General features: G+C 41.6%; 1 protein-coding gene across 7 annotated transcripts in view; it reads right to left on the bottom strand.

The window, feature by feature from the left end:
* nfixb (nuclear factor I/Xb) overlaps positions 1–24,887 on the bottom strand; it is a 147,484-nt gene that overhangs the window by 108,387 nt on the left and 14,210 nt on the right. For 2 of the 7 annotated variants that reach the window (XM_072368267.1, XM_072368279.1), the window contains exon 3: positions 18,930–18,965. The exons of 3 other annotated variants lie outside the window; for them this stretch is intronic. In XM_072368267.1, the coding sequence (XP_072224368.1) occupies positions 18,930–18,965 (36 nt within the window). Of the gene's footprint in view, positions 1–18,929; positions 18,966–22,219; positions 22,722–24,887 lie in introns of those variants that run through there. 2 more of the 7 variants (XM_072368271.1, XM_072368274.1) reach the window with 2 other exon arrangements.

The following is a 24,887-nucleotide window of genomic DNA, read 5'->3' as shown; positions in this document are numbered from 1 at the left end:
TATTTCTTCAGTAGGAATCCCAAACAGAAGCCACAGACCTCCTTTTTCTCGCATATTTTCCAAATATTTTTTGCCTAAAAACCCGCAGCTGAAATGAAAGACAAAAAGCGCGATTTTTAAGTCGTGTATTTTGTAATTCTCCGCACGTCGGACCGAGACTGAGAGGAGTTGGCTGCCAACTTCAGATTAACTCTTTCAGTGTGGAGAAAAAAGGCTCTTTACTGTGAAAAAACCCAAGAACAAGCAGAGTTTGGTTCATTATTGCGTCCATGCATTTTATGTGTGGAGTGTGGAAAAATGGGAGCCCCGTCCTTCCTAATAATTTATATAAGGAGTTTTGTCATTGCTTTTATTTTGGCACGAGTAGCTTTCAGAAATGATCTTAAAGTAAAACCATTTGAATGCCATTTAACACCTCAATTATTAATTTTCTTTGGTTTATTTTTTAATCAAAATGTTACAATTACATTTAATATTCCAACTACTGTCAGTAGTGGCTTAATAAGTTCTAAAATAATACTGACTGATTTTTTTTCTTTTTGAATATTTTTGTTGGCATAAACATACGGAAATAAATGCTGTATGGGGTTTGTAAATTAGTGAATAAATGCAGATTCAGTAAATCAAGTTGCGGGGGGCCGTCCTGCCTGCTCACAATATATTTTAGGGGGAAAAAAAGGTCAAATATATGTGACCGAAGGTACATATCAATTACAAGTATCATTTCTAGCTTCGAGTTCAGCCAACCCTGTATGGCTTTCCAAGAAATCACTGAGGTAGAGTCAGATTTGCAGCGAAGTCTAAATCCTTACGCCAAACAATCAAAACTCTGGCACACAGAAGTGCTTTTTTTTGTATTATAATAAATCCCTGGCTTGAACGTTTTCTGTTCCAACACATATTACAATGTTTCATCTAAATAATTTCAACCCTTCTGAATGCCCAGAAAATGAACATGACGTCACATCACTTTCCCCTTAAGAAAAGACCAACAAACTCTCAAAAAAAAAAAGAAAGAAAGAAAAACTTTCTGCCTCTTTCTGACCCGCCAGCAGGCATCTCCGTCCTGTGGCACCCGACCTCGCTGTGGCAGCGCTGCATCTCATTAGGCCAATTAAACCAATGGTCTGCATAACCCGAGGGCCTCCCAGCTGCCGGGCCCTTCATTAGCGCAGCTCTGTGCTGGTGGAGCTCGTCTGCGTCCTCTCCTTCCCAGCTGAGTGTCCCTGACCCCGCGCGGAGGCCTGACACCGGCTCCCCCTCACCCCAGTGCAGACCGCTGACAGAAAGCCAGGGCGTGAGGAAGGTGGTGGAGGAATAAAGGGTTAGAGGTGCAAACGGAGAGGCCGAAACAGCGGGATCTTTAAAAGGCTGCATCTGGATTCTTCTAGTTTAGGATCTTTTATTGGTCTCATACGGTTTCCCTACTCAGTGTAAGTTTGTAGTTCAGTGTGGAACTTTATGAAAGTGCAGACATCTTCCTCGGTTTCATCCAAAACAAACCAAACTCTTTCCATGATGTCTTTAGCTAGCAGGGGTTTTGTACTGTAGTCAAGACATATTTCCAGCTTCAGTATTATCGCTCCTGTTAATCATTAGAAACAGGCAGACGTGTGTGTGTGTGTGAGATATCTTAAAAGCTGGGGGGGGACATTACAGAACACCGCACACCCTCTCTGTTAGTGTGTCAAGCTCGTGATGCATAAAGATCCACAAAATCTCAGCACTCTGCGTTGGTTGCACTTATCTGAGTTTACAAACCGCCACGTTACTATGTGTGAAAAGTCTGCAAGCAATTTGTGGTGGCTGCGTGCTAACGTGCCCGGGGCGGACTGTGTGAGGTGGTGGTGGTGGTGGGGGGGTGGCCGAGGAAGAGGCACGCACTGCACATTCCACTCCCACAAAGCTGCAAAATGGTCTGGGCCCTTTCGGACTTTTGGAGCTCATGTTTTGTCCCAAAATCAGCTACGGATACTGAATCATTAGCAGACACATCAATCTTGCTCTTGAATTCAAACTACGCAACAAAGGCATCAGTTCACCAGGCGTACACGAGAGGGTTTGTGCAGCGAAATCTGAGCGATAAACAAAAGAACCTTATCTGTAAGAGCTGTAAAATAAATGGGATCAAGGTGGAGCTGGTGATTCTGTTTTGGGGTTTTTTGTTTTAGTGATTCTCTTTATGAAACAATATTTGTTCATGCTTGAGGTGAAATAACACTTGCAGAGACATGCAGATGTTCTTGGATGATGACAACAGCACTGATGGGCGCACTGACGAGAGGAGGAACGCGCGGACAACTATTCCGCCAAAACTTAGGGTGGCGTGAGGTGATGACACCGTCTGCTGACACGCCCTGAATTCACTTGTGAAATAAAATCCCGCCTCGTGACTTTTCTTTTTTCATATACAGTGCGCATGCAAACAAGCGTGCAGGAACCCTTTCCCTCAAGCAGAGCCGGCTCCTGCCGCTGTTCAGGACGAAGAAACCGCCCTGCGCCTCACCGACGAATGTTTGACAGAGCGACCATGCTCCGGCAGGTCGACTCAGCACCACAACAGCCATGAATAAGTGCTTTCTTACCGTGCCAGTCAACAGACTACTGCTGCTCACACTGCTGCCAGAGCAGACTAGATAAAAGTGATGCTATTGGCCTGACTTTGCGCTTCTTGAAAAACAATTTAAACCTGCAGATCAAAAGACAGAGGAAAAAAAGCGAAAAGATAGATCCAAATAAAGACCCTGCCAAAGTGGCTGGTAGTGGAGACAAACTTACAAACCACAGCCAGCTTTTAGCAGCAGTTGGCTGGTGATGGGTGTTAATTTTCTACTCTGGTAAAAACCAGCTCTGTAATCGGTAAACACGGTGCGGCTGGCCTGCAACAAAGAAATGCATTTAGCAAATCCATTCTCTTTAATTCTGCATTCCTGTTTTGGTTTGATGGAAGGCGGTACATTTTTGATGAAAATGTCAGAGGCATTTCATCAAGTGGGACATCGCATCATGTCAGCATTCGCTCGACTATATGTGACATTATCTTTGATCTACAGTCTGGTTGATATACATCACAGGGATTTACAGGCACGCAGATCCATCAATATGCTCAAAGCAGAGGGATGTTACACCATAACTCTTCTAATGAAAAGATCCTTTTTGCATTTCGAATTAGAATTTCAACATGGCCTGAAATGAAAAGGATCTTCAGGTTCATGTGTTAACTTGCCGCTCCGCAAAGCTGTAGGGCTTTACTCCTCTTTTCAAAGAGATGAGTGTGAAATGCCAAAGTCAGCCTTTCACACACTGCTGGAAGACGACCGTAAGCTGAAACGATATGATTGCGTTTTCAAGCAGGTGTCGATCGCCTGTTTGAAGCTAAACCCGACTATAAGAAGCAGTGTTGGTGTGCTTTAAGTGTTTTTTAAATGTTGTTTGCAGGGTTTGGAAGAACTGTCCTCTAAGGGTTGACCCTTGAATGGTCTGTGATTAATACAGCTGTGTCTCCACCCACCTTTCACCAGGTGCACAACGTTTGGGTTTAGATGGATTTACGAGAGAGCTCAGGCGCTCCTGGAAGGTTTTTGGCTGGTGTCAGATTATATTATAATCTGTGTGATCCTACAGCAACACAAAGTTTTCAACCTGAATTTCATTCCTCCATCTTACTTCGAATTCAACTCTAGCGCTGAAACAATTGGTTTATTCATCATGACTCTTATAATGACCCTTAAAATATCCAGTTTTTACATTTTTACCCCATAAGTAGCTTTTAGAGGTGAGTTCAGATCCTTTAATGATTTCAAACAATGATCAGCTTCCTTCATAAAGCTAAAAAGAGGATGGTAATTAAATCCATCGACAATGTTTTATGCTCACATTTTAAAGTTTGCGTCACTAGTCTGGTAAATGAAGAGAACAAGTTACAGCATATCTAGTGTCAAAGTTTCCCAATTTGTATTTTTTGCTGCTACCTTATTGAGCTCCTGAGGACTGGTAACAAAAAGGAGCAATTTATATATTACAGGAAGTTCTCATAATCCTTACTGTAATGACAAAAACATACCTAACACTCAAAATTATCAAAAGTATAAGTAAAAGTGCTGCACAACAGCTCTTTTCACTCTGTTACATGTTGGCATTGGCATTTTGTTACATATGATACATAAATGTGTAATGCAATGCATGCAATATCTGCAGCTGCATGTCCTCTGAAAATTATAACTCTTAGTGTCACTTAGTGTAATGCAAAGCTTCTACTTTATAAAAGGCAATTACTGTACATGATGTAACCTGGTCCTAAAACTAGAATTTTCTTCAAACAAGTGCAAAAGTTGCTATTGGGGCACCAAAGTATGTCACCCTGTTTTGAATTCTCAAAAAGCACATTAAACCTGATTTCAGAGAATTAATTTGCTTTTTAAACATCCCCAACGTTTCATATGAGTGGGGATGAGAAGGCAGAACAAATACAGCCTGAAAGATGTTTGAGACAGACAACTACAGCTTTAACACTGGCTTGTAAGAATGTGCATCTATTCTTCATAGCAGGAAAATCCTCAGATTTCACACAGCCTGATGTTCATGTGTAGACTGTGCTTTCTTGAGTTTTGTTAAAACTCAGGGTCACACAGAGGGAAATGATCTAAGTTGCACAAATATCGACACAAGATACAATTCTGAGAGGGTTACATTTAAGTATTATGAGTATTATGAGTTTCATGCTTTGTTCCGATAAATTTCTCCCATTTACAGATTTCTTTTTCTGGTCAAATGTTACCTTTAGTTATATGGTGGAAGCTTGAGTACAGCCTGGAAAGGTCTGATCCATTATTATTATTATATATAGAAAATACACTCAAGCTCACATTTTTTTAGCAGAAAGAGTACTTTTATTATGAAACATATTTTTTATGTATTCGATTTTTAATTTGAATACTGGACTTTGCAACTAAAATACATTAATCTGCGTCTTTTTTTAACTTTACTCTGTGGATTTTGTACACATTTAAAATTGAGCCTGATGGAAACAAGTTGTGCACTCAGCTTAGTTCAAATTAGCTTTGGCTATGCTGCACGAGTTTGTAATGATGGTGCAACAATCAATTCACCAGTTAGGTCATTAATCATTTGAAATTTTATTGTCATCGCTTTGTCAAAAAAAAATACCATTAAAAAAACACCAAAAATGATTCCCTTGTATTCTTTTCAGTGTTAAAACATTCACTCCATTTCACATTCAACTGATACAATATAAGTCTAAGACTATGATTACAATGTGAAATTAAGAAAAATCCCTTTATTGCAGAAGACAGTTATTTACCACTACTGTTGTCAGTTAGCACCCACACAGCGCTCACTGAAAAGGGTTATTGAGGTTTATGGTCACAGTGAGTTTGCAGGCAACGCACTCTTAGTGGTCATAATGACCACAGGTGGCTAGTGATGTGGAGAACACTAAGTCTCAATACCCATTACTTATGGACTAAAGGACAAAAATAACATGTCCACATGAATAATTGTCCCTTTCATTCCATGCTGCTATCACATTGCCGAAGCCACAGAGAGGGGAACAGCAGTGTGGTGGCTCTGAGAAACACAACCTAACAGACACACACATGAATGCAGGCAGACAGCCGCTGGCTGCCTCTCTGCACTTTTCTTCCGGCCTGTATGTATCTATAAAATTACATGATATTGTGGCATCAAGTCAAATTGACAATGTCATTAACCTTGGCGGGAAGTTTGTTGCCGTGGGGCAACTCATGACTTGACAAAACATGCAGGTCAGAAACTTTCCCAAATTGCCCGATGCGCTGATTGCATTCAGTCTCAACGCGGAGACATATGTGTGGAGACAATCAGAGAACAGACCGAGACAGAAAACTCCCCCTTGAATAAAGGCTCCAGAGAAGTAAAGCCCACTACTAAAGCAGTGTTGAACGCTTTGCAATCAGACAAATAAAGGGCCAATCTAGCACACAATCAAACTAGAGATTTAGGCTGCTCTCCTGCCAACAGCTAGGGACCTCCTCTTTCTGAACAAGGGATGCACTATTGACTACACCCCCCCTTTCTCTGTCTCTCTCTCTCCTCTCTCCCTCTATGCCAGTCTGAAAGGCGTGATGCCAACCTTTTCCACCATTGGGCATGCTGCCCTGCCCTTTATGCAAATGCTTTGCCGCCATCCCTTACCGACAACCCCCACTGCCTCACCCTCCAAGTCTGTGCACACACCCCTTATGGCTGTCTGTATATTCTCCCTACGTTTATTTTTAAATCAGCCAAAGTGACTTAGCGTAAGCAATAGCCATAAGTCATTAATTATACCCTAATAGTCTGAGGTCCTGCATGTATGAATCTTGAATGAAAGAAAAGCTCATTGCACAGCCTTCCGGACCATACTTAGTGTTGTGCCTTCAGTGGGCAAAAAAGCACGAACCAGAGGCGAATCTTTGACAGAGGTGTGTTCATATGTGTCTGTGCGGGACCTGATAAAGACAAACATCTCCTGGCGAAAAAGAATAAAGACCAAGAACAAAAGTGAGGGGAGTGAAGGGACAAAATAATGTAAAAAAGAAGTAAGAATGAAAGAACTGGTAAATATTTCCTGAAGTTGGTGCTTGCTTTTTACATTTACATTCACTGAACTGCCTGCAGAAACATTATTTAATGATGGGCGTTCACTTTAACAACACAGTCCCATCACGGCACTGAAATGGGCAAATAAAAGACTACATTTGTACAACCAAAAAGTACCAATTCAGTTTAAACTGGAGATAAACCCCCATTTGTAGTATTTGGTGGGTTGTGAACGCATGAATAATGACGGGTTAATAAACTCACTGCAAGCTTATACAATAGATAAATGGGTTAATAATCATAACAGTCATGGCTACCACTGAAAAAGGCAGATAGATGAGTTGGCAGAGGGTCTTAATAAATGTGGAAAAAAAAGGAAGATAATAAAAAAAACCCGTGAAGGTAACAACAACAGCCAAATGAGAACATTTAAGATGGGACAGAAAAAAAAAGATCAATCTTTCATAAACTATATATTGAAGATCTATAGAAACATGGAGTCTATAAAGCCAGCCGGAAGCTGAAAGATGATGTTAAAGCAGAGCTTCCTCATCTGATGTAGGGTGTCGCAGGGCCACAAGCTGAACGGATTCCAGCCCAAACACATTAAGAGGGGAGCAAAGACCTATAAGAAACACTGAATGCCCAGAAGCACACTCACCACTGCCTCCCCGTATACCCCGAAGACCACCAGGACATGTGACCTACTCAGCTTGTAAGTATTGGTTAAAAATGGCCAAAATGTGAGTGCAACCATTCAGTAAATAAAAGTGAATAATCTGCCTTTTAGTTTGACGCTTTATAAAATAAACAGGACTCTTCTGCATTTCCCATAAACAAAGACATCAAAGCTCCAACAGTCAAAACCAACAACGCAGCACCACAACAATATCCAAATATAAACTTTCGAAGCCTTATCTCCCAAGCCTCCACACAATGGTTTCTCTAATCTTCCTGAGAGAGGGTAGACAAATAAACAAAACCAAACAGGTTGCTTGTGATTTAACACCCTTTCCTCTTTTTGGTGAATGCCTCTACACACACACATCCCTTTCCCTTCCTCCTAAGCGGACTTCCTTGTCTGAACTTAATGTAATAAAGTTTTCAATAGCTACGTGATGCTAGTATGGGGGGGGGGGGGGGGGGGGGGGGGGGGTGTTTGATGAAAGAGGAGCAGCTAAGGCAGGGAAAAGAAGGGCAAAACAAAGGAAAGATATGGAGCTAGTAGGCATCACAAAGATGCTTAAACTTACTTCCTATTCACGAGTGACAACATTCATGAATGCACCATAAAAAAGACAGATTTGACAGTTTGTTTGGTAACTTTTACCAAATGTCCTTAGGTAAAAAGCTTGAAAATGGCTCGCTGATGTAGTAAAAAGTACAGACTTTATGAACTAAAGGCACCCTTAAGTGGTGGCTGGGATTTTAACATATTCACTGGCATTATATATAAAAAATTGTTGTAGTAAGACAATAAGATTAGGTTATAAAATACTTGAATGTTTGCTAAAAGCTACATTACAATGTGTTATATAAAATAAATACTGCTTATAACTGAGGTGAATAAATTAAGCTGAGTTATAGACCAAAGCACGTTCACACTGTTGGTCCACTGCACCAGAAAGGTGTTCTACAAAAAAACCCACTAAAAATGTGTCACTTAAAGGAAACTCACAAATGTGATCTTCCGCAACTATTTTATGTTAAAAAAAAAACAACACTTACGAGAGGGCAGGGGTGGACAATGGTGTCAAACTGTGCCAAAGAAACAAGTTCAAGCCCATCTGGCCCAGTATTGTCCAACAACTTTTCACATTATGACTTCTCTGTCAGTTGGTTAGGGTTAAGCTTTAAAAATAAATGGTTAGTTTTATATATTAAGCTTAATCTTATTACTCTAAACTATTGGGTTAGGGTTGATAAGGGATAGGGATGAAAATAAAAACAAAAAAACACATGCTTAGGCTTGAATACAAATAAATACATTGTTCCAGGTTGGCATCACAACACTTTAACTCATTCTTATACAAAGCAACAAGCAAGGAAAAATGTTACAATCTCAATATTTTTTTTATCGTAACACAATTAGATTTTGAACATTTAGACGTAGTTTTGACACGTTTCCTTGTGCGAACGAACTGACTGAGATGAGGTGCATGAACACAAGCTGTACTTTGGTGTAAATAAGTGTTATGTCTGCAAAGTCCTGAAATATTCCAGCAGTTTTTTCTACTTTGACGTCACCATTTGCAACATATGGTTCTTAAGATATGGATCTATTTTTCAAATCATGGTACCTTTGTGACAGTTGGTTTATTTTTTTTTGGTAAAAGAATCAACACAAATATCTTTCTTTAATTTTCAAAAATCTATTTTTTTTAGTGTGTATGCACATCGGTGTATTATTTATAGTGCTAACCTTATGGGAGTTTATTACTGTAATAGAGCCTTCAGATGCAGTCAAGTCCTCAGCATCCTTAACTTTACAAGGACTATAAAATGTTACAGCGGCAAGAAAAACACATATCAAGAGACATATCAGGACATATAAGAGCGCAATTAGTTTCTGTCAGGCCAAACCCAAAGGCAGTGAAAAACAGAGAGAGTGTGTATGTGTGTGTATACGTCTGCGTGTCTGTGCATGTGTGCTGGACGGAGAGAGAGAAATGAATGAGGCCTTTTCTTACAGCAGGGCCCAGATCAGAGCTCTTAACTATGGGATTTGGTGCTGTTGCCTTTCTCCCCCTGGAGGGAGTAATTAGGTTAGGGAGGACAACTGCCGCATTGTTTTAACAGAGGAGGGATTGTGCAGGCCAAAGTCCCACCAGCAACATGCTTCCCTCACAACAAAAATGCCAAACGGATTCTGCGGTGCTCCACGCACATATACATAGACACACTTTTTAGGGGGTCTTCTGTTGGGGTTTTTTTTTTCTCAGGGAGGAAAAATCTGCCTTTTTATTCAGCAGAGGCCTTAGTGCTGTGTGTATCTTATGAAATGTCAAATATAGTCCAGCAGTGTCAAATATCCTCTCCTGTTGTAGCAGTTGTGGGATATTGGCTCTTTTTGGGACTCAGTTTTCTTTAGAGTAACTCTGTATACCCTCTCCTGTATCCGGAGGCTTGGCAACACACACCGCTTCTAACTAGTATAATATGGTTATGATGCATTTACATTCCTGCCAGTCCCCTAGGAAATACAATATGCCTATATCGTCTGTTTTAATCACGGTCTGCTTCCAAGGAAAGAAAAAAAGCGGAATACAAACAGCCACAGCTATAAAGAGGCTTTTTCAAATATACTTCAAGTTCGCTTAAATACATCCACTGCTGACTGATAGAGAGTAAATCAAACAAATCATGCTGGTAGAAAAAATAAGAGGACATGGAATGCTCCCAGTCTATTGTATTTACAATACACAGTCTGCAGCCTTGTTCCCTCCTGCCCTTTTCCCTCTCTTCTTTCCCATCCCTTCTTTTTCTCTTTGTGCCGCATTTCTTTCTCTAATCTTTCTCAAGTCAAAGGGGAAAAAGACTGCTGCTTTACTCCTCTTCGCCATTCTGGAGACTTTCAGCTCTTTCAAGTATTAAAATAAAGCACCGTGGCATGCACCTCTGCATACCCGCCCACACCGTCCCTATTCACTTTCATCATAAATCTCCAAAGCCTGGCTGCAAAATACAGTCAGTTTGTGGTCCCCATATGAGTCCTAATTTTGGCTGGGAAATACTTGCATTCATCTGCGCAGATGGAGAAGGGAGTAGAAAATAGCACAAATGTGTGTGAGTTAATATGCAACTCTACACACAGGTCCATAAGGCCTGCTTTTTTTTTCTAAACTGCAGATGATTGCTCTTTATTCCAGATGATGACCATAATGAGACCAGTTTTAAGTTTCACTACTTTGCTGAAAGATGTTGCTACGGAGACTGACAGCAGCTTGACGCGTCAGACAGCCGTCTGCTTTCGGGTCCATTGCCGCTACGCCCTGTTTCAATAGAACACACACAAAAAGAAACAACCCAGCAGCCACGAAAGAGCCACATTACAGCTGTAAGAATACTGCTCAGAGAATATCAAGAACATACAGACGGGTTAACAGCAAGAAAGCAATTAGTCGAACGCAGCATTGAGCAGAATTTAGAAAGTGTCAAGAGTGCACGAAGAGCAGAGATGAGCTCACAGAGTAAAGTTAAATCTAGCCCATCTGTGTTTTATATTGGGGCAGTGACACGAAATCCTCATCCTGCACTGAATTTTCCAGTCAAATATACAACTTTCCATGTAACACACACTAATCCTGCAGCTATTTCTCTGAGCCTAAACAGAGGAGAAAGTTTATATCTGAATTCCCTCACAGCTGTAGCCGGGATAGTAGTCACAAGCTGGCGGGGCCAGAAGGAGAAGCCACAGAGTTGTGTTAGCGTCTAACCCTGAGCCCTGCTTGGCCTCGGTCTCTGCAACTCAACTCTACTCTACTCTGATCTTTGTGCTTTTTTTCCCCGTTTTTTTTTGCTACGGAGTTCTATTTGACTCTACTGTACTCTGCTCCACTGCAAGGAGGTCTCAAACAGCCCCAGGCCCGCAGCACCATCCAGCAAACACACGCTACGAGAAGCACAGAGTGTGCACTCATACCAAACACATTCACAGACACTTCCACACAAACAGAGTCAGTTAATAACACACAAACTCCCGCCCTCCAGCACTGCTTGCTCACAGCTGCCAGGCCTCCTCTGAGTTCATCTGAGGTAAAGATATGTTATATTATGCAACTGAGCATAGATTTTCCACCCTTGGTCCTGTGCCAACATCCTGCTCCACAGAGCAAGCTCTAGCACTTTGTTCCCTGGGGTGACAGCAATTCCTTGCCGGACAGGGTGGCCAAAGTAAAAACACAGACAGAAACAGACGGGGAACTAAACAGGAAGGAGTGAAAGTAAGAAAAGCCAGGAGAGAAAAAGGAATAAGGATTGACATGTAGCTTTATGAACAGAAGATAACGATTTCTGCAATTCATTGTCTGTCTTAAAATCCTTCTTCCCACTTCTACCCTGTCTCTTTCCCCAGTTCTTGAAATCAGGTCACAACTGTTTTCATTGCTGTTTGACTTGCGGGTTCATGAGCCTCCAAGCGTCAACGTTCCTCCACCCACCCCCAAGACAGGAAGAGATTTTCCCTCCAACATTAACCCAATAAATGCCTATTAAGCTCAACCAAAAGCTTTAAGCTACGTTCATGCTGAGAGAGAGAGAGAGAGAGAGAGAGAGAGAGAGAGAGAGAGAGAGAGAGAAAAAGTATACCTCAAATCTTGATGCTAAGTTTGATTCAAGGACATAATCACCGCTGGGCTCATAATCCCAGCTGCTAAATAGCTGAAGTGAATTACACTCTTGCATGGTCGCTGGATCAACACACCCAGGATTCGACTGTTTTGACTCCACCACGGCATGAGGTAATGTACTGTGATGATGAAAGCAAGCCTCAGTAAATGTGAGGTTTAATCAACGAGCCAATCAATTCCTCTTTATCCCCCCACTACTTAAATAAAACCAAAAGATGGTGAAAAACAAAACAAAACAATGAGGGCAGTGACATCACTGACTGGCATCACTGTGAAATGACATTTCATCCCTGCCACCACCGTTTCCTTATTAACTTTGGCTTGAAGAAGTCTTTGTCCTTTGTGCACAAATGATTTGATGAATGATGAATTGTAATTTCCTCCCCAAGGTTTACAAGGTGAGCAGTGATGCATCTTTTGCCTGGTAATAAAAAGGATGGATGGCTGGATGGATGGATGACTAGATGGATGGATGGAACACATAAGCACCGTAGATTAACAGCTGAGTGTTTGTTTTGCTGGCTTCCTATAATAGTAATTTCCAGCCAGGGATACTTGTGCCTGAGGGGTACATTTGCAGTTGCCAAGAGGCACGTGGAAGGAATGCAGAGTAGCTCAGCTAATTTAAAAAAATAGACATTTGATTAAAAATGCTCATATTCAATCAGCTGGAACACCTGAACACTAAGGCCTTGTTCACACTGTCAGCCCAAATACGTTTTTTTTTTTTTTTTTTTCGAACTTCCAGATAGGAATACAGATTGATTTTAAAGTCTGGAGGGCAAACAATACCACGCGGTCCATTTTCTTTAACAAAGCTACAAGCTACATTAGTCAGTAGTTTGAAAAGCACTCGGTTAATCAAATCCAATTTTACACTACTGTTGGAAAGCGTAGCTATGCAGCTACTGACGTCTACGTTATCACAACCGTAGCCCACGCAGGCGGACTGGTGAAGTCTGAAGACTAAAATTTGATCTAACATCCCGCAAAAAGTAAGGCGGACAATTCTTTTACTCTAAAGATAAGAGAAATTAGTTAGATGTGTAAGAAATATTTAGCTAACAAACAGAAATCTAAACAAGTAGCGAAAAGTAATATATTAACAGATAAGGTTCAAGTTAGCTAGTTATGGCTGAAAGGTTGACATAAATAGTTAGACTTAAAACAAATGCTCAAAGAGATAAATGTTATGAATAAATAGAAACATACAATCTACAGTTGTGCTAGCTAAAAGTAAGGGATAAAGAGTTAGCTTCTTAGCTAGTGAGTTATAGTAGTTAAGTGAAACTTGCAGCTCTTTGGGCCTCTCCTGTTAGACAACTGAGCAGAATCCAACATAGAAAATTTAATTTGTAATATATTGGAGAGTTTTTCATAATTAACTTTACTTAACTTTACTTCCCAGCTAACACCTGAATGAAACTGATAGAACTGGTTGAAAAAGGAATCATCCTAACGGTTTAACAGAGTATCAAATATTCTGTCATATGTGCATCTATATTATCAACATTGTTAAGTAACATTAATACATATCATGAATCTGTGGGCATGTTCATTTAACAAAGCTGTCAGAGTACATCAGAGCAAAAAAAAAAGAAAAAAAGGAGGAGGTGGGGGGACAGGAAATGAGAATTGGAAACCACTTTCCTTTATCACATTCAGAACATATGCTCCAAGGCAGTCATAATGAGTGTGATATTTTTTTCTCTGAAAGAATGCACACCTGTGCCTCGTGTGATTAAATATGTGCAGGTGCGTAATGCATGAAGCACCACAAACCGTAGCTTGTACACATAGTTAAGTCTAAAGATCAAAGACACCTTACTGCAAGTGTGGAGACAGATTGTTTCAGAATGAGTCGAGCAAATGTGGCCATGGCTACCATCTTCTTCACAAAACGATAATGTGGGAGGCATGTTTGTGCAAATGCCTACATCTGCCATTCTTGCCTTTTTTGTTGTTGTTGTTTGTTTGTTTATTTGTTTGTTCTTTCTTTTTTTGGAAACCGAATGCACTGCGATGTTAAAGTCAGTGGACATCTGAGAGGACAGGCGGCAGTGCTCAAATTTCATCCAGATTAATCTGGAAGCTTTGTAATGAGGGGTCTACTGTATATATTTAGCCAGTGCAGTGAGATGTAGGTCAGACAGACCGGCAGGTCAGGCCAAACATGCTCAGATTGCCCACACTGATGTGACCTTGAGTGGGCCGTCAATGATCTGCAACAACAACTCTCTATCTATTCCTGTTGACCTGTGGCAGACTGATACGGTGGATTGGAGTGCTCTTTGTTTTGCTGGCTCTTAAGCTTAAAGATGGAAGTTCCACAACAAAGTTGGAAAATCAGTTTCATATTGTTTGACTTAAACGGAAACGTTACTTGTTGATTAAAAAGAACGAGCGGAGAATGAATTACTGTCAACGTTCGCTCTGTGTTGATACTGGCAGACATTCAAATTTACACAATGCGAGAACAAAGCACACTTAGAAACATTTCTCAGTCTGTCCTCTGTGGTGCTACATATGAAACAATATCAAGTAAACACTGTGAAATGCACAAGATTTCTCATTTTACAATCTGCAGCATGTCTTCATTGTCTAAAATTCTTTAACGCAATGGCAGTTTTAGCTACTGCTAATCTGGCCATCTGGTTTTAGCTCCATTAAAACAAGCTTAAAAAAACAAAAAAAAATGATACATGACTCTTAGGTTAATGTGTAACCATAAATGAATATACAATAGATAACATCTTTTAAAAACATTAAAGCTTCTACTGATCCCCGACACTGAAAACTGTGCTTTGCTTATTGTTACCCAGATATCTGAGCTTCATTCTACAGGATCACATTGAGAACTGTTAGCATTTACGCTCATCTGTTTCTCATTCTCCACATTAAATCGGAGTCTATTACATATAAGCATGGCTATGTGACATCACAGTTACTCTGTGAGCCGATCAGCTTTTAAGTACAACTTATTGTATTTTTTTTTTTTTTTTTAGCCTTCAAATAATTACGTAGTGAGATTATGTTACAGCAAAGTAATCAGTTCAAATCTGGAAGTCAATCTGAAGCAGAGGAAGGGAAGAATGTTTGAGTATGTTCAGCCAGAGGCTTCTTCAGCTCCGCTTTAATAAGGTCAGTCCTGTTCACGGCAATAGCCTTACACAACAACTGAATTGTTCATAATGAGTGTTTGTTCTTGTACTTTAACTTAAAGTTGAATTATCTATCAATTCTAAGAAGGAAGAATGACTTTGTGTCCATCCTGTGATGCTTCAGTGTAAACTAAAGCTGCCACACCCTTGTCATACATGCACTTTTCTGTCTCTTCACACACACAAACACCACGTGTGTGCCACTGCAACTGCCCTGTCAGATCAACAGTCACAACATCAGAACTGTCCACATGATGTTGTTTAACATCAGGACTCAAATTTAAGCAAAAGAACATGCTGTACTGAAAAAAATCACAAATGACAAAGCTTTCAAATATTCAAGTACATCTGGTTCTTTCTGGTGAAACTACATTTTGTTTTGGTGGATTCTAAATACAGAATCGACCCCTCCCTCCCTCCCTCCCTCCCTTCACACACACTCACTCTATCTTCCCCATGCCTGGTCCTATTCTCTTGTCTCATATTGTACACTAAGTATTTTGTGTTCCCCTGTATATTCTAGCTCAATTATGTAATTTAGCAGCCGTGTGTGTCTGTGTGTGTGCGTGTGTGTGTTCGGTAGCCATGGCAACAGCACAACATATCGCCGACCGCAGAACCGCACTGGGGCTGTGGGCACTGTCAGGGTTTTGCCAAAGACTAATCCATGCCAGAGGTGACATGAGCAAAGGAAGAGTGAGGCGGGTGGAGACAACATGGCACACACATGCAAAAATCACACACAGACAGACATGTGTGCACACAGACACACCAGAATATTCCTCTCCCCGTCTCCTCTCGGTCCTCGCCTTCCTTTTAAAACACAAGCGCACACACTGGATATCCTCCCATTCTTCTTGGCTGGAGCCTCCCATGGCAATAGCAGTAGGAATCCATTCTCCACGGATGCTGGGACAGCTGTGCTGATATTGAATGAGACACAGTTGGTTCTGCCTCTCTCTGCATGCAGCTCCAGATAAAAACTACATGCTACTTAATTCAAATCTATATCGCCTGCTGCCAAGACGCACCGAGCTCATCTCATCTTTGTCTCCGCCACCAAAGAGAGCTCGAAATTTCTTTGCAACGAAATAGTCATAAATTTGCTCCTGCTGACACACGGTGGCCTCAAGTCACCAGCTGACAATAAACACAGAGAATTTATGCCTGACGAGGACATTAATCAAAGAAATCTTCATAAGATTTTCAGTTATATGCTTACAATGAACTTAGAATGCAGATAATCCACAACACGTAACCAGTTTTGAAGCAGCAAAGACAACAAGCACTCACATCTGAAGCTGTGGGAAGTCTTAGAAGGGCTACCTCTTTGTTTAGGCAGGTGGCACCAATGGAAGGAGGGCACAAATACACAAAATGCCCCTTTAAAGAGGTCAGTGAGAGTACAGTGTTTAATATTTTCTGTGTTTTAATGGAACACGGTCTTAGAAGCAGTGTCTGGCCCCTCATTGTGCTGAGAACGAGGGGAAAAGACCCAGCATCGCCTGTACAGCCTAAAACAAGCAGCGCTCAGCTTCGAAAAGCAAACTACATCAAGACGACGAGTCAATCAAATGTGCAAGGAGTTCATTCTTTTGTCCGAAGTCCAAAAGCAGAGTGTTTTACTGGCTGCTGTGTCACTTTTCCCGCACAAATATTCACATGAGTTAACTTCTTTTGGCTGTCTGGCAAGTTACACAAGGACTGTATATATATGTGGAATCAAGACAATTAAGCTAGTGAGCAAGTGAACCAGAACACACAGTGATAGGATAATTTAATGTACCTATCTGGGAAATGTAATACAGTCAATAAGAACAATCCCAAAACTGGCTTTGGAGTTTTATTTCAATGTGAAACTGCAGCCACAGACCTAACTAGCACGACAGCACACAAAGGCTAGAGGCCATAGGGTTTCAGGTGTGCGTTTCCATTAAGCGTGCGGACGCATGCGCACACAAGCTTTAATTCGGACATTTTCTGTTTATTCAGACTGCAGCTCCATCAGAATTTAATCCTCTGAGCAGCTGTTCTAACTGAAGCCATGGGAAGAGAAGGAGAGACGACGTAGCAGAGAAGTTGGGGGGGGGGGTCTCTAAATTTGTGTAAAGTTAATGCATCAAAATCCAGATATTGATTACATTAATTTTACCGGATTTTCACGAAAAAACAAACTATAGCTCATGCTCTCCAAAGTACTGCCGTGGTGTTTTCATTCAAAACACTGCTCTCTGATAATGGCAGCGAAGGACTGGTGCTGACGTAAGACAGAAACAATACATCCTCTTAGAGAAACATATAGAGCTGATAAAGAGGAAAGAGAGAGCAGTAAGTTACAGATCTGAGACTTCAAAGCAAATATGACTTCTGACTCGTTGAGAAGAAGAGCCAGCCCTCATTTCTTTACATTTAGCTTCTTTTAAAGTGGTCTTGAGCAATAGTTCTCCAGGCTTTCTTAAGGGCTTGAAAAGTCTTTCTTTGGAGATTGGCCAAATTTTCAAAGGTATGTCTGTTTTGTTTGTTGAGGCACTTAATACTAATCTATCATTTAAGTATAAAAAGGGGCATCGAACTTAAGGGATGAACCAGTGTTGCTTCTACTATTCACTTTATTACAAGCAGCCTGTCACAAAGACATCATTTGCGCCAATGTCTTTTGTTAAATCTACAAAAAAAACAAACAAAAAAAACAGACATATAATAGTGTTCTTTCGTCATCAAGATGATTCCCAAAGAGGTATTAGCAGTGTCAGGCTTAAAAAAGGACCTGAGAGATCTACTGTTCACAGAAGCCTCATCAGAAATGGTCTCCATGGAAGGGTGTCTGTCAGGAAGCCCTTCTGAAGGAGGGGAAACTGGGAGAAAAGGCTGAACTATGCCAAATGACGCAAGAAGTGGACTGAAAATCAGTGGCAACAGGTCTTATGGAGGGATGAATCCTCCCCAGAGCCCGGACCTCAACATTATTGAAGCATCTTCATTTAGAACGGAACAAAAGGCAGCCAACATCCAAAGAAGAGCTTTGGGATGTCCTTCAAGGAGCCTGGAGAACTATTCCTGAAGACTACTTAAAGAAATGACAGAAAGCTGGTCTCAGAGGGTTCAGGCTGTGTTGAAGCATAAGGTGCTCAAACCAAATAATGACTTTCAAACTTGTTAGAATTATATAAACTCTGTTTATGTTAGCCAAACATATGTTTTAATAAATCTAAGCACCTATCTCTCGGTTTTCCTGGCAATATATAAAGAACTGAGTGGTGGCTCAACACGTTTGCACAGGACTGTAGGAAAAAAAAAAAACAGGAAAAATGTTAGACGGTGCTTTAAAGCATTAAAACCGGATCTGTCCGATAATTAGCCTGCACCAAACTGATCAAAGATGCTGGAGGAGGGAGAGAAAAGTGCGCCGATGCCGCTTGAATCAACTGAATCTACACACAGGCGCAAATTATTTAAGTTTTTTTTCTTAAATGCACGTAGATGTTAGTTTCGTCTTCCAAACAGCGGGTTGGCTTTCCTCTACGCACATGTACAACACAACGTCGTCGGAGCTGCAGCACGACTGCATCGCACCGATGAAAAGACAGAAAAAAAAAAACTAAAATACATATCGAGAAAAAAAGCAACTTTTCCCTAAGTTTGTTTTAAAAAAAAAAAAAAGAGGGAAAGACGAGTTCCTCCTATCCCCCCCTGCACGATCAGAACTCCAGCTGCAGGTCAGCGGCCCTGCAGGAGCAGCATAAAGAACACTTTCTCAAGATGGAATATGGGAAAAGAAAAGGGAAAAAAAGAACATACAAACACCTAATGCTGGAATAAATAGGGACTAAACAGCACTTACCACTAAGGCATTGTTTAGAAGGTGAGTAGGGTAATACTTTAGTGTTGAGAGGGTGTAAAGAGGCGAGGAGAGCAGGGGTCAGCGTCCAGGCGGGCAGAAAGGGGGGCAGAGGGAAGGAATACGTTAAAACGGCGCACCAGTGAAAACAGACTCAGTTGACAACATTAATTACGAGCTGCATAAAGAATTGAACACATGTATGAATGCAATAAAACCAAAGAGGGTGCGTGTTTTCCTTTCTTCTTTCTTTCTGTCTTTCTTTCTTTTTCTTTCCCCACTGAGTTTGTGCTGCGTCATGGTGGCCTGCTGGGAGCGCACGCTGCCGTCTCAGAGAGAGCAACACAACCGACAAAACAAGCGCAACATTTAGTGTTCATCTGCCATGAACGGAAAATATGGACAAACCCCGTGAAACACAGTTTGAGCTCCATTTTGGTTACAGGCTCTGAGAAGTGCTTTTTCGTGAATCTAAATGCAGAAAAGGCAGCGAGTTGAACTGGGATCCGTCTCTCCTGCAACAGCTGCGCATAGAATTCTATATAAAAAATATACCCAAGTTCAAATAAAAGCAGTCCTCATTCCTAACACACTGGAAGTCACGCAGTAAACACACACACACACACACCTCTTGTCTTGCCGTGACCACTCACATCCCATCACAGTGGCCCTCTCCAGGAAAGCTTTTGTCACAGTTAATAATACATTGTTTACAACTGTTGTCAAACTCAAGGTCCAAAGTCGATTTTCTTTTTATTCAATGCAATTAAATTAACAAAACCTGTTGTTTTTTCCCCCCATCTGCAGACAGAGCTGCAGGGGAATGCTGGAAGTGTGTGTGTGTGTGTGTGTGTGTGTGTGTGTGCAGTGAGAAAAGTTGTTGATGGAAGTTGTTTCTGCACATAACAGTGCAGCTTTTTTTTCTTTTTTTTTTTAATGACAAGAAACAGCATTAAGGGTTATTCCTGCTCCAAACACCTTCCATCATTTTCAGTCAGTGACAAAGTGCAAGTTGCCATGATGAGCAACATGGGTGCAGCAGCTCTGAATGAGCTTCTGTTGCCAATTAGGTATAATCAAGGAAAATTTCTATAGCTGAATAAAAGCTCCTTTTCTTTTGGAGTTAAGCTGCCATGGCATCATTTTTTTATCCAACACGGACAAAGTCATCATGTTTGAAAAAAGGCTTGTTTGGGACACATGTGGCCATCCGCTCTGAAGTCAGAGCCGTTTAAGAAAATATACATCTAACAAACAGAGGAAAAACATCATGAAAAACAAAGCCAAAACGAATCCTCTCTCCGCTTTCTTTCCATTACCAGCTCAGCTTTATCCTCCGAGTCTTAAAGTCAGCACACTAAGTGGCCTTTAATAGTTTGGTCCATAAAATGAAGAATTAAAGTGAAAATAAGTTTTAAAAAAAGAAAAACCCTTCTCTCTTTCTCGAGTCAATATAAGAGGCCGACATTATGATCCGGGCTGTTAATGTTTTCAAATGAAAACCAGACTTGACTTGTGCCCGAGAGGAGCCGAGGACACCCTCTCAGCCTCTGGTAGCAGAGTTGTCACAGGATGGGAGAAAAACTCTTTCTTTTTTAAAATAAAACCACTGTCAAAAAAAAAAAAAACAACAAAAAAACACAACAGGACTGAATTACACATCAAACGGAGGCCCCTGGCAGCCCACTGTCAGATGAAGCCAATGAGGGATAAACAAGCCTGCTTTATAGGGAGTGAGACTTCCAGCAGCTGCATTTAACACAGGGAAGGCCACTGCAACCGTTGGATATCTCTGGAATCTTACAAACGTGGAGGTAAAAAAAAAAGACACAAAAACAACAAAAACAAGGCCCTGAAGGGGGAAATCCTGCAAGTACAAAATGTAATTCTGAAGTATCGACAGTGAAGCGTGAGCACAGGGATTTAGAACGTTAAAGGGAGGCTGCGAAAGTGCACTGAAAAGTTTGTTTAAAGGTTGGCTCGCTCTGCTTGTCCTCTGAAAATGGATGCAAATCTGTCAGGGTGCTGTCATTCACAAACGCAAGGAGGAAATACACAGACAAAAAGATTTGAAATACCTCAAAAACAATCAAACAAACTCATGTTTATTGCAGCTTAGGTGCCGTTTCAGTGTCAAAGGCAATGGCAAGGTGCCTCTGGAGTCATTTCAATGCACATCATCACACACACACTCACCAAGAAAGTTAATAAAGAACTAATTCTGAGTCGTTTCTGTGAGCACGACAATAACAGCGACAAGGAGATAACTACAATAATATGAGCTGAATGTTGTGCACATTTAAAGTTCACAGAAGTAGCTTTTTAACAGGAACAGCAGGCAAAAGCCAGGTGAGGTGAAGACTCACTGCCTGCAACAGCTTTACTTTAAAATAACAAAACAGTAATTTCCATTTTCAGCCTCAGTTAACTGTAACGGGACAAACCAGCACTCACTGCAGTCCACACACACACACACACACACACACACACACACACACAACGGGTTAAAGGAGATATGAAACCAGTGCCTTCTCTTTTTAACCTGGTACTGCAAGTGCTCACGTGTTGCATTCAAGATAAAGAAAAAAAACTTGGGAAACAACGAAGGAGCGGCAGCAGAGCTCCAGAAAAAAAGAAAAAAACAGCAACACCTCAGAATGGAGATGCAGGATGCATCAACTCTGTTCTTCATTCTTTATTACACACACGCGCGCGCGCGCGCACACACACACACCACTGGCTCCAACTCCTCGCTCTCCCGGTCTCCGTCTCACACGAAAGCCGCCCCAAAGGCGGCGGTGTGCGCGCGCCCTGCTCCCCCTGCTCACACTCTTCTGACCGGCCCCAAAAAAAAAAACTCTCTTGGAAAAATCTTAACGGCGGTAATGTTTAACTCCGGTCTCGCGTATGCTCCCGCGCGCCGCTTTCTCCTCCTCTAGCAGGCTCCCCTCCTTCCTCTTTTTCTTTCAACACCAAAAAAAAAAAAAAAAAAGAATTATGAAATTCATCTCGGGAGAAGCGCCATTTTCTCTCCTGAAGCATGTGCGGTGGAAACGCGCGAGAAAGTTTTTTTTTTTGCCGCGGGAGAAAAGCGCAACGAGACGGCCACGAGCGTGCCGAAGAGTTGAGGTGAACTTTCAGAGCGAGTCACACTCGGGAGCCAACGCTCAAACAAAAGCAGAAGACATATGGAAAATAATAGACAAGAGGCGGCGAATTAAGAACAAAAAATAATAACCCCGGCGTTCCCGCAGTAGGCTACCCCAACAATGAAAGAAGAGAAGAGAATTTACCTGTGTCAAGCAGTACGGGGAGTACATGGTTATTTTTAGTAGGGAGGATTGGAGAGCTTATTTAAGTTGGATGGAAGCTCGGTATAGTGCTGCATTGCAATCGCTCGCCGTCCTGTTTCTCTCACTCCATGCTGCTGCAGCTTACTGTAACCCCGCCTAGAAAGTGAAAGCTTGCACAAACTTTCAGGGAAAAAACTTCAGTCTCCCTCCCCTCTCTCCCCTTTGCGGGACTTTAATCGCTCTCCTTTTAATTCTCCTGAAATACGATCTTTAAGGAGAGAAGAGAGAGGAAAAAGAAAAAAAAAATCCAGGTGTTGTCGCAGAAAAAAAAAAATGGTCAGAGTTTGAAATGAGATAAATCGCCCTTTTGATTAATCTTCGGTGGGCATTCGACCCGCTGCAAGCTGCCCACAGGCTACATCCGCAAGTCCCTGCGTCTCATATGGCAATGCCATGCTTTAGTTGCGTTTACTGACCCGTGCACCGCGTGTTACGAGCAGGCAAATAATGATCAGAAGGTAGATGAGTCGCTCAGCGGATCTGTAGTTATACTTTGACGTGGAGGAAGCACGTAAACGCACCATCAAAGGGGATCAGAGTAAGAAAAAAGGGGATAAGCTCATACTGAGACATGTGCAAACTTCTCATATATTAGAACGCCGCTTGTTAGACTGAAAATAAAATTATTTATTAATGGCTGTTGAGGACAAAGGCGGATTTATGTGTTCAGCTGCATGAAAACCTCTAAAATATTCAACTCCAGCTTCTGATGTGAGGATTTCTCTCAAGTCCCACACATTAAAAAGCTAAAGTGTGCATTGGATTATGTGCTTGAATTTCATTTGGAGGCATTCGAATCAATGCATCTTCTCATCACGGCTGTAAAGTTGAGTCTATTTATTTACTGAACCATATTTGACCCAGTCTGGAAGCCACAACTGTAGCTTAAAAACCAGTGAAGTGGGTCCAAGCCAAACAGCGACTGCAGCGTTCACTATGAAGCCGAAAACTAGCAAACAGTGAAGACAGACATATAATCACAGCCTCTGAGCTGTATCAAAATACTTAACTGGGATGTGTGGGAGAACAGACACTACATGAATCTCTCACGCACACGCAAGCACACACATTAAGTGGAACATGTAACACATGTGTAATAATAATAAAATAACAAACTTTGGACCAGGTTCTGATTATGGAACGGTGGGGAGGTAAGGTAGGAGTGAAGTCATGAAAAAAAAAAAGACAGAGAGAGAAGAGCTGAAATTTTAGGTCTGACATTGGAGTCCCACAGATTTATGAGGCCCTCTGCTTGTGCATTTCAACCGCAAGCCTCTGCAGGCGAAACAAAGAGATCTGGGCTCTGTGTGGCCAATTACTGCACGAGGCCAGAAAAGCGAGCCAGAGACGCAGGCGGCGAGGGAGACAGTGTGTGGTCAGGAGTGTATGTACGCCACAAAAACTGCAGCCTCCTGTCCTCGTCACCGTGCGAGATTATAACACCGGCATTCCTCGCTGAATTTGATACATGACTAATATGAAAAGCACATGCACGGACACACCCTGTAACACACACAAAGGCACACTTTGGTTCCCTTTTTTGGCAGGTGTATTAATGTCATAACAACTGCCAGTGACTTTTGAGGGATTTTCTTTGTTTCTCAGCTCACCTTCACGGCTGTCATTAAAAGCTAAGTGAGTGCAAAAGGTTACTGCGAGCGGTCACAGCCCTCCTCAACTTTATAGAGTCGACTTGCATGCAACACACGCAAACACTCCTCTGCCGTGGCTCCTTAAATGAGCCACACATTTAGTGGTCTGTGTGAGTAAATCTCTCATTAAGTAACACATGGTAGAGCCATATGCTATGGTTGGTGGGTCTGCTGTGGCGCTGGTTTTTCACACGCTTTGAATATACATATTTCCCACTGCTCCAGAGCGGCCAGCCCTGTAACAACTTCACCCACCAGCTTGGTGCTGTTGCACAGTCGCATCAGAACCAAGGCCTTCGTGAAGGTGTAATCAGAAAAGTTGGTTCTTACAGTCTTTTGCAGCCACCCTGTCATTTGCTGCAGGGATGCTTTGGGGATGTGCAAAACAGGTTTTTCAAGGATGAGAAAAAAATGCACATTTGAATCAACCGCACACACTTCAACCAGTGTTAATATCACACCTGCCTGTCAAGGGAGGGAGGGGATGGAATACAGCAGAAAGAGGAGATAAGTAATGGTGTGTTTGGCTTGTTCGGCTGAGCAGATGTCACCTCGAGCAGCTCATTTACGTACAGTGCAAATGCACTGAAGTTATCCCATTAAACGTGGGGGAATCCCTTGTTGAAATGAACTAACAATAGCAAGAGAGAATAACTTTACAAAAATCATATTCATGCAAACACTTGAAACAAGCCAACTTGACTTTTGAGACTAATACGGATTATTACACACAGCCAGTGGTCAGGTTTCCATTTATTAACAAAACAAATCTGAAGGGATTTTTTTTTTAAACAGCGGCCAACGAAATGAGAATCAGATTTCTTTTTATTGAACTGATTTGAGGCCAATAAACCAGGCTGCATCGTGTAAGCAAACGGTGGTGGGGTGGCCTACATTGCTCGAGGTTGTAATTCAGTGGATTAAATATTTGCCCTAACCAAGAACCTCCGAAGGTA

This window comes from Leuresthes tenuis, unplaced genomic scaffold, assembly GCF_036924035.1.
Source record: "Leuresthes tenuis unplaced genomic scaffold, fLeuTen1.0.hap1 SCAF_17, whole genome shotgun sequence".
In the NCBI taxonomy this organism is placed as follows: Eukaryota; Metazoa; Chordata; class Actinopteri; order Atheriniformes; family Atherinopsidae; genus Leuresthes; species Leuresthes tenuis.
The sequence above is the reverse complement of the archived record's forward strand: the minus strand, read 5'-3'. Positions and strand labels throughout refer to the sequence as shown.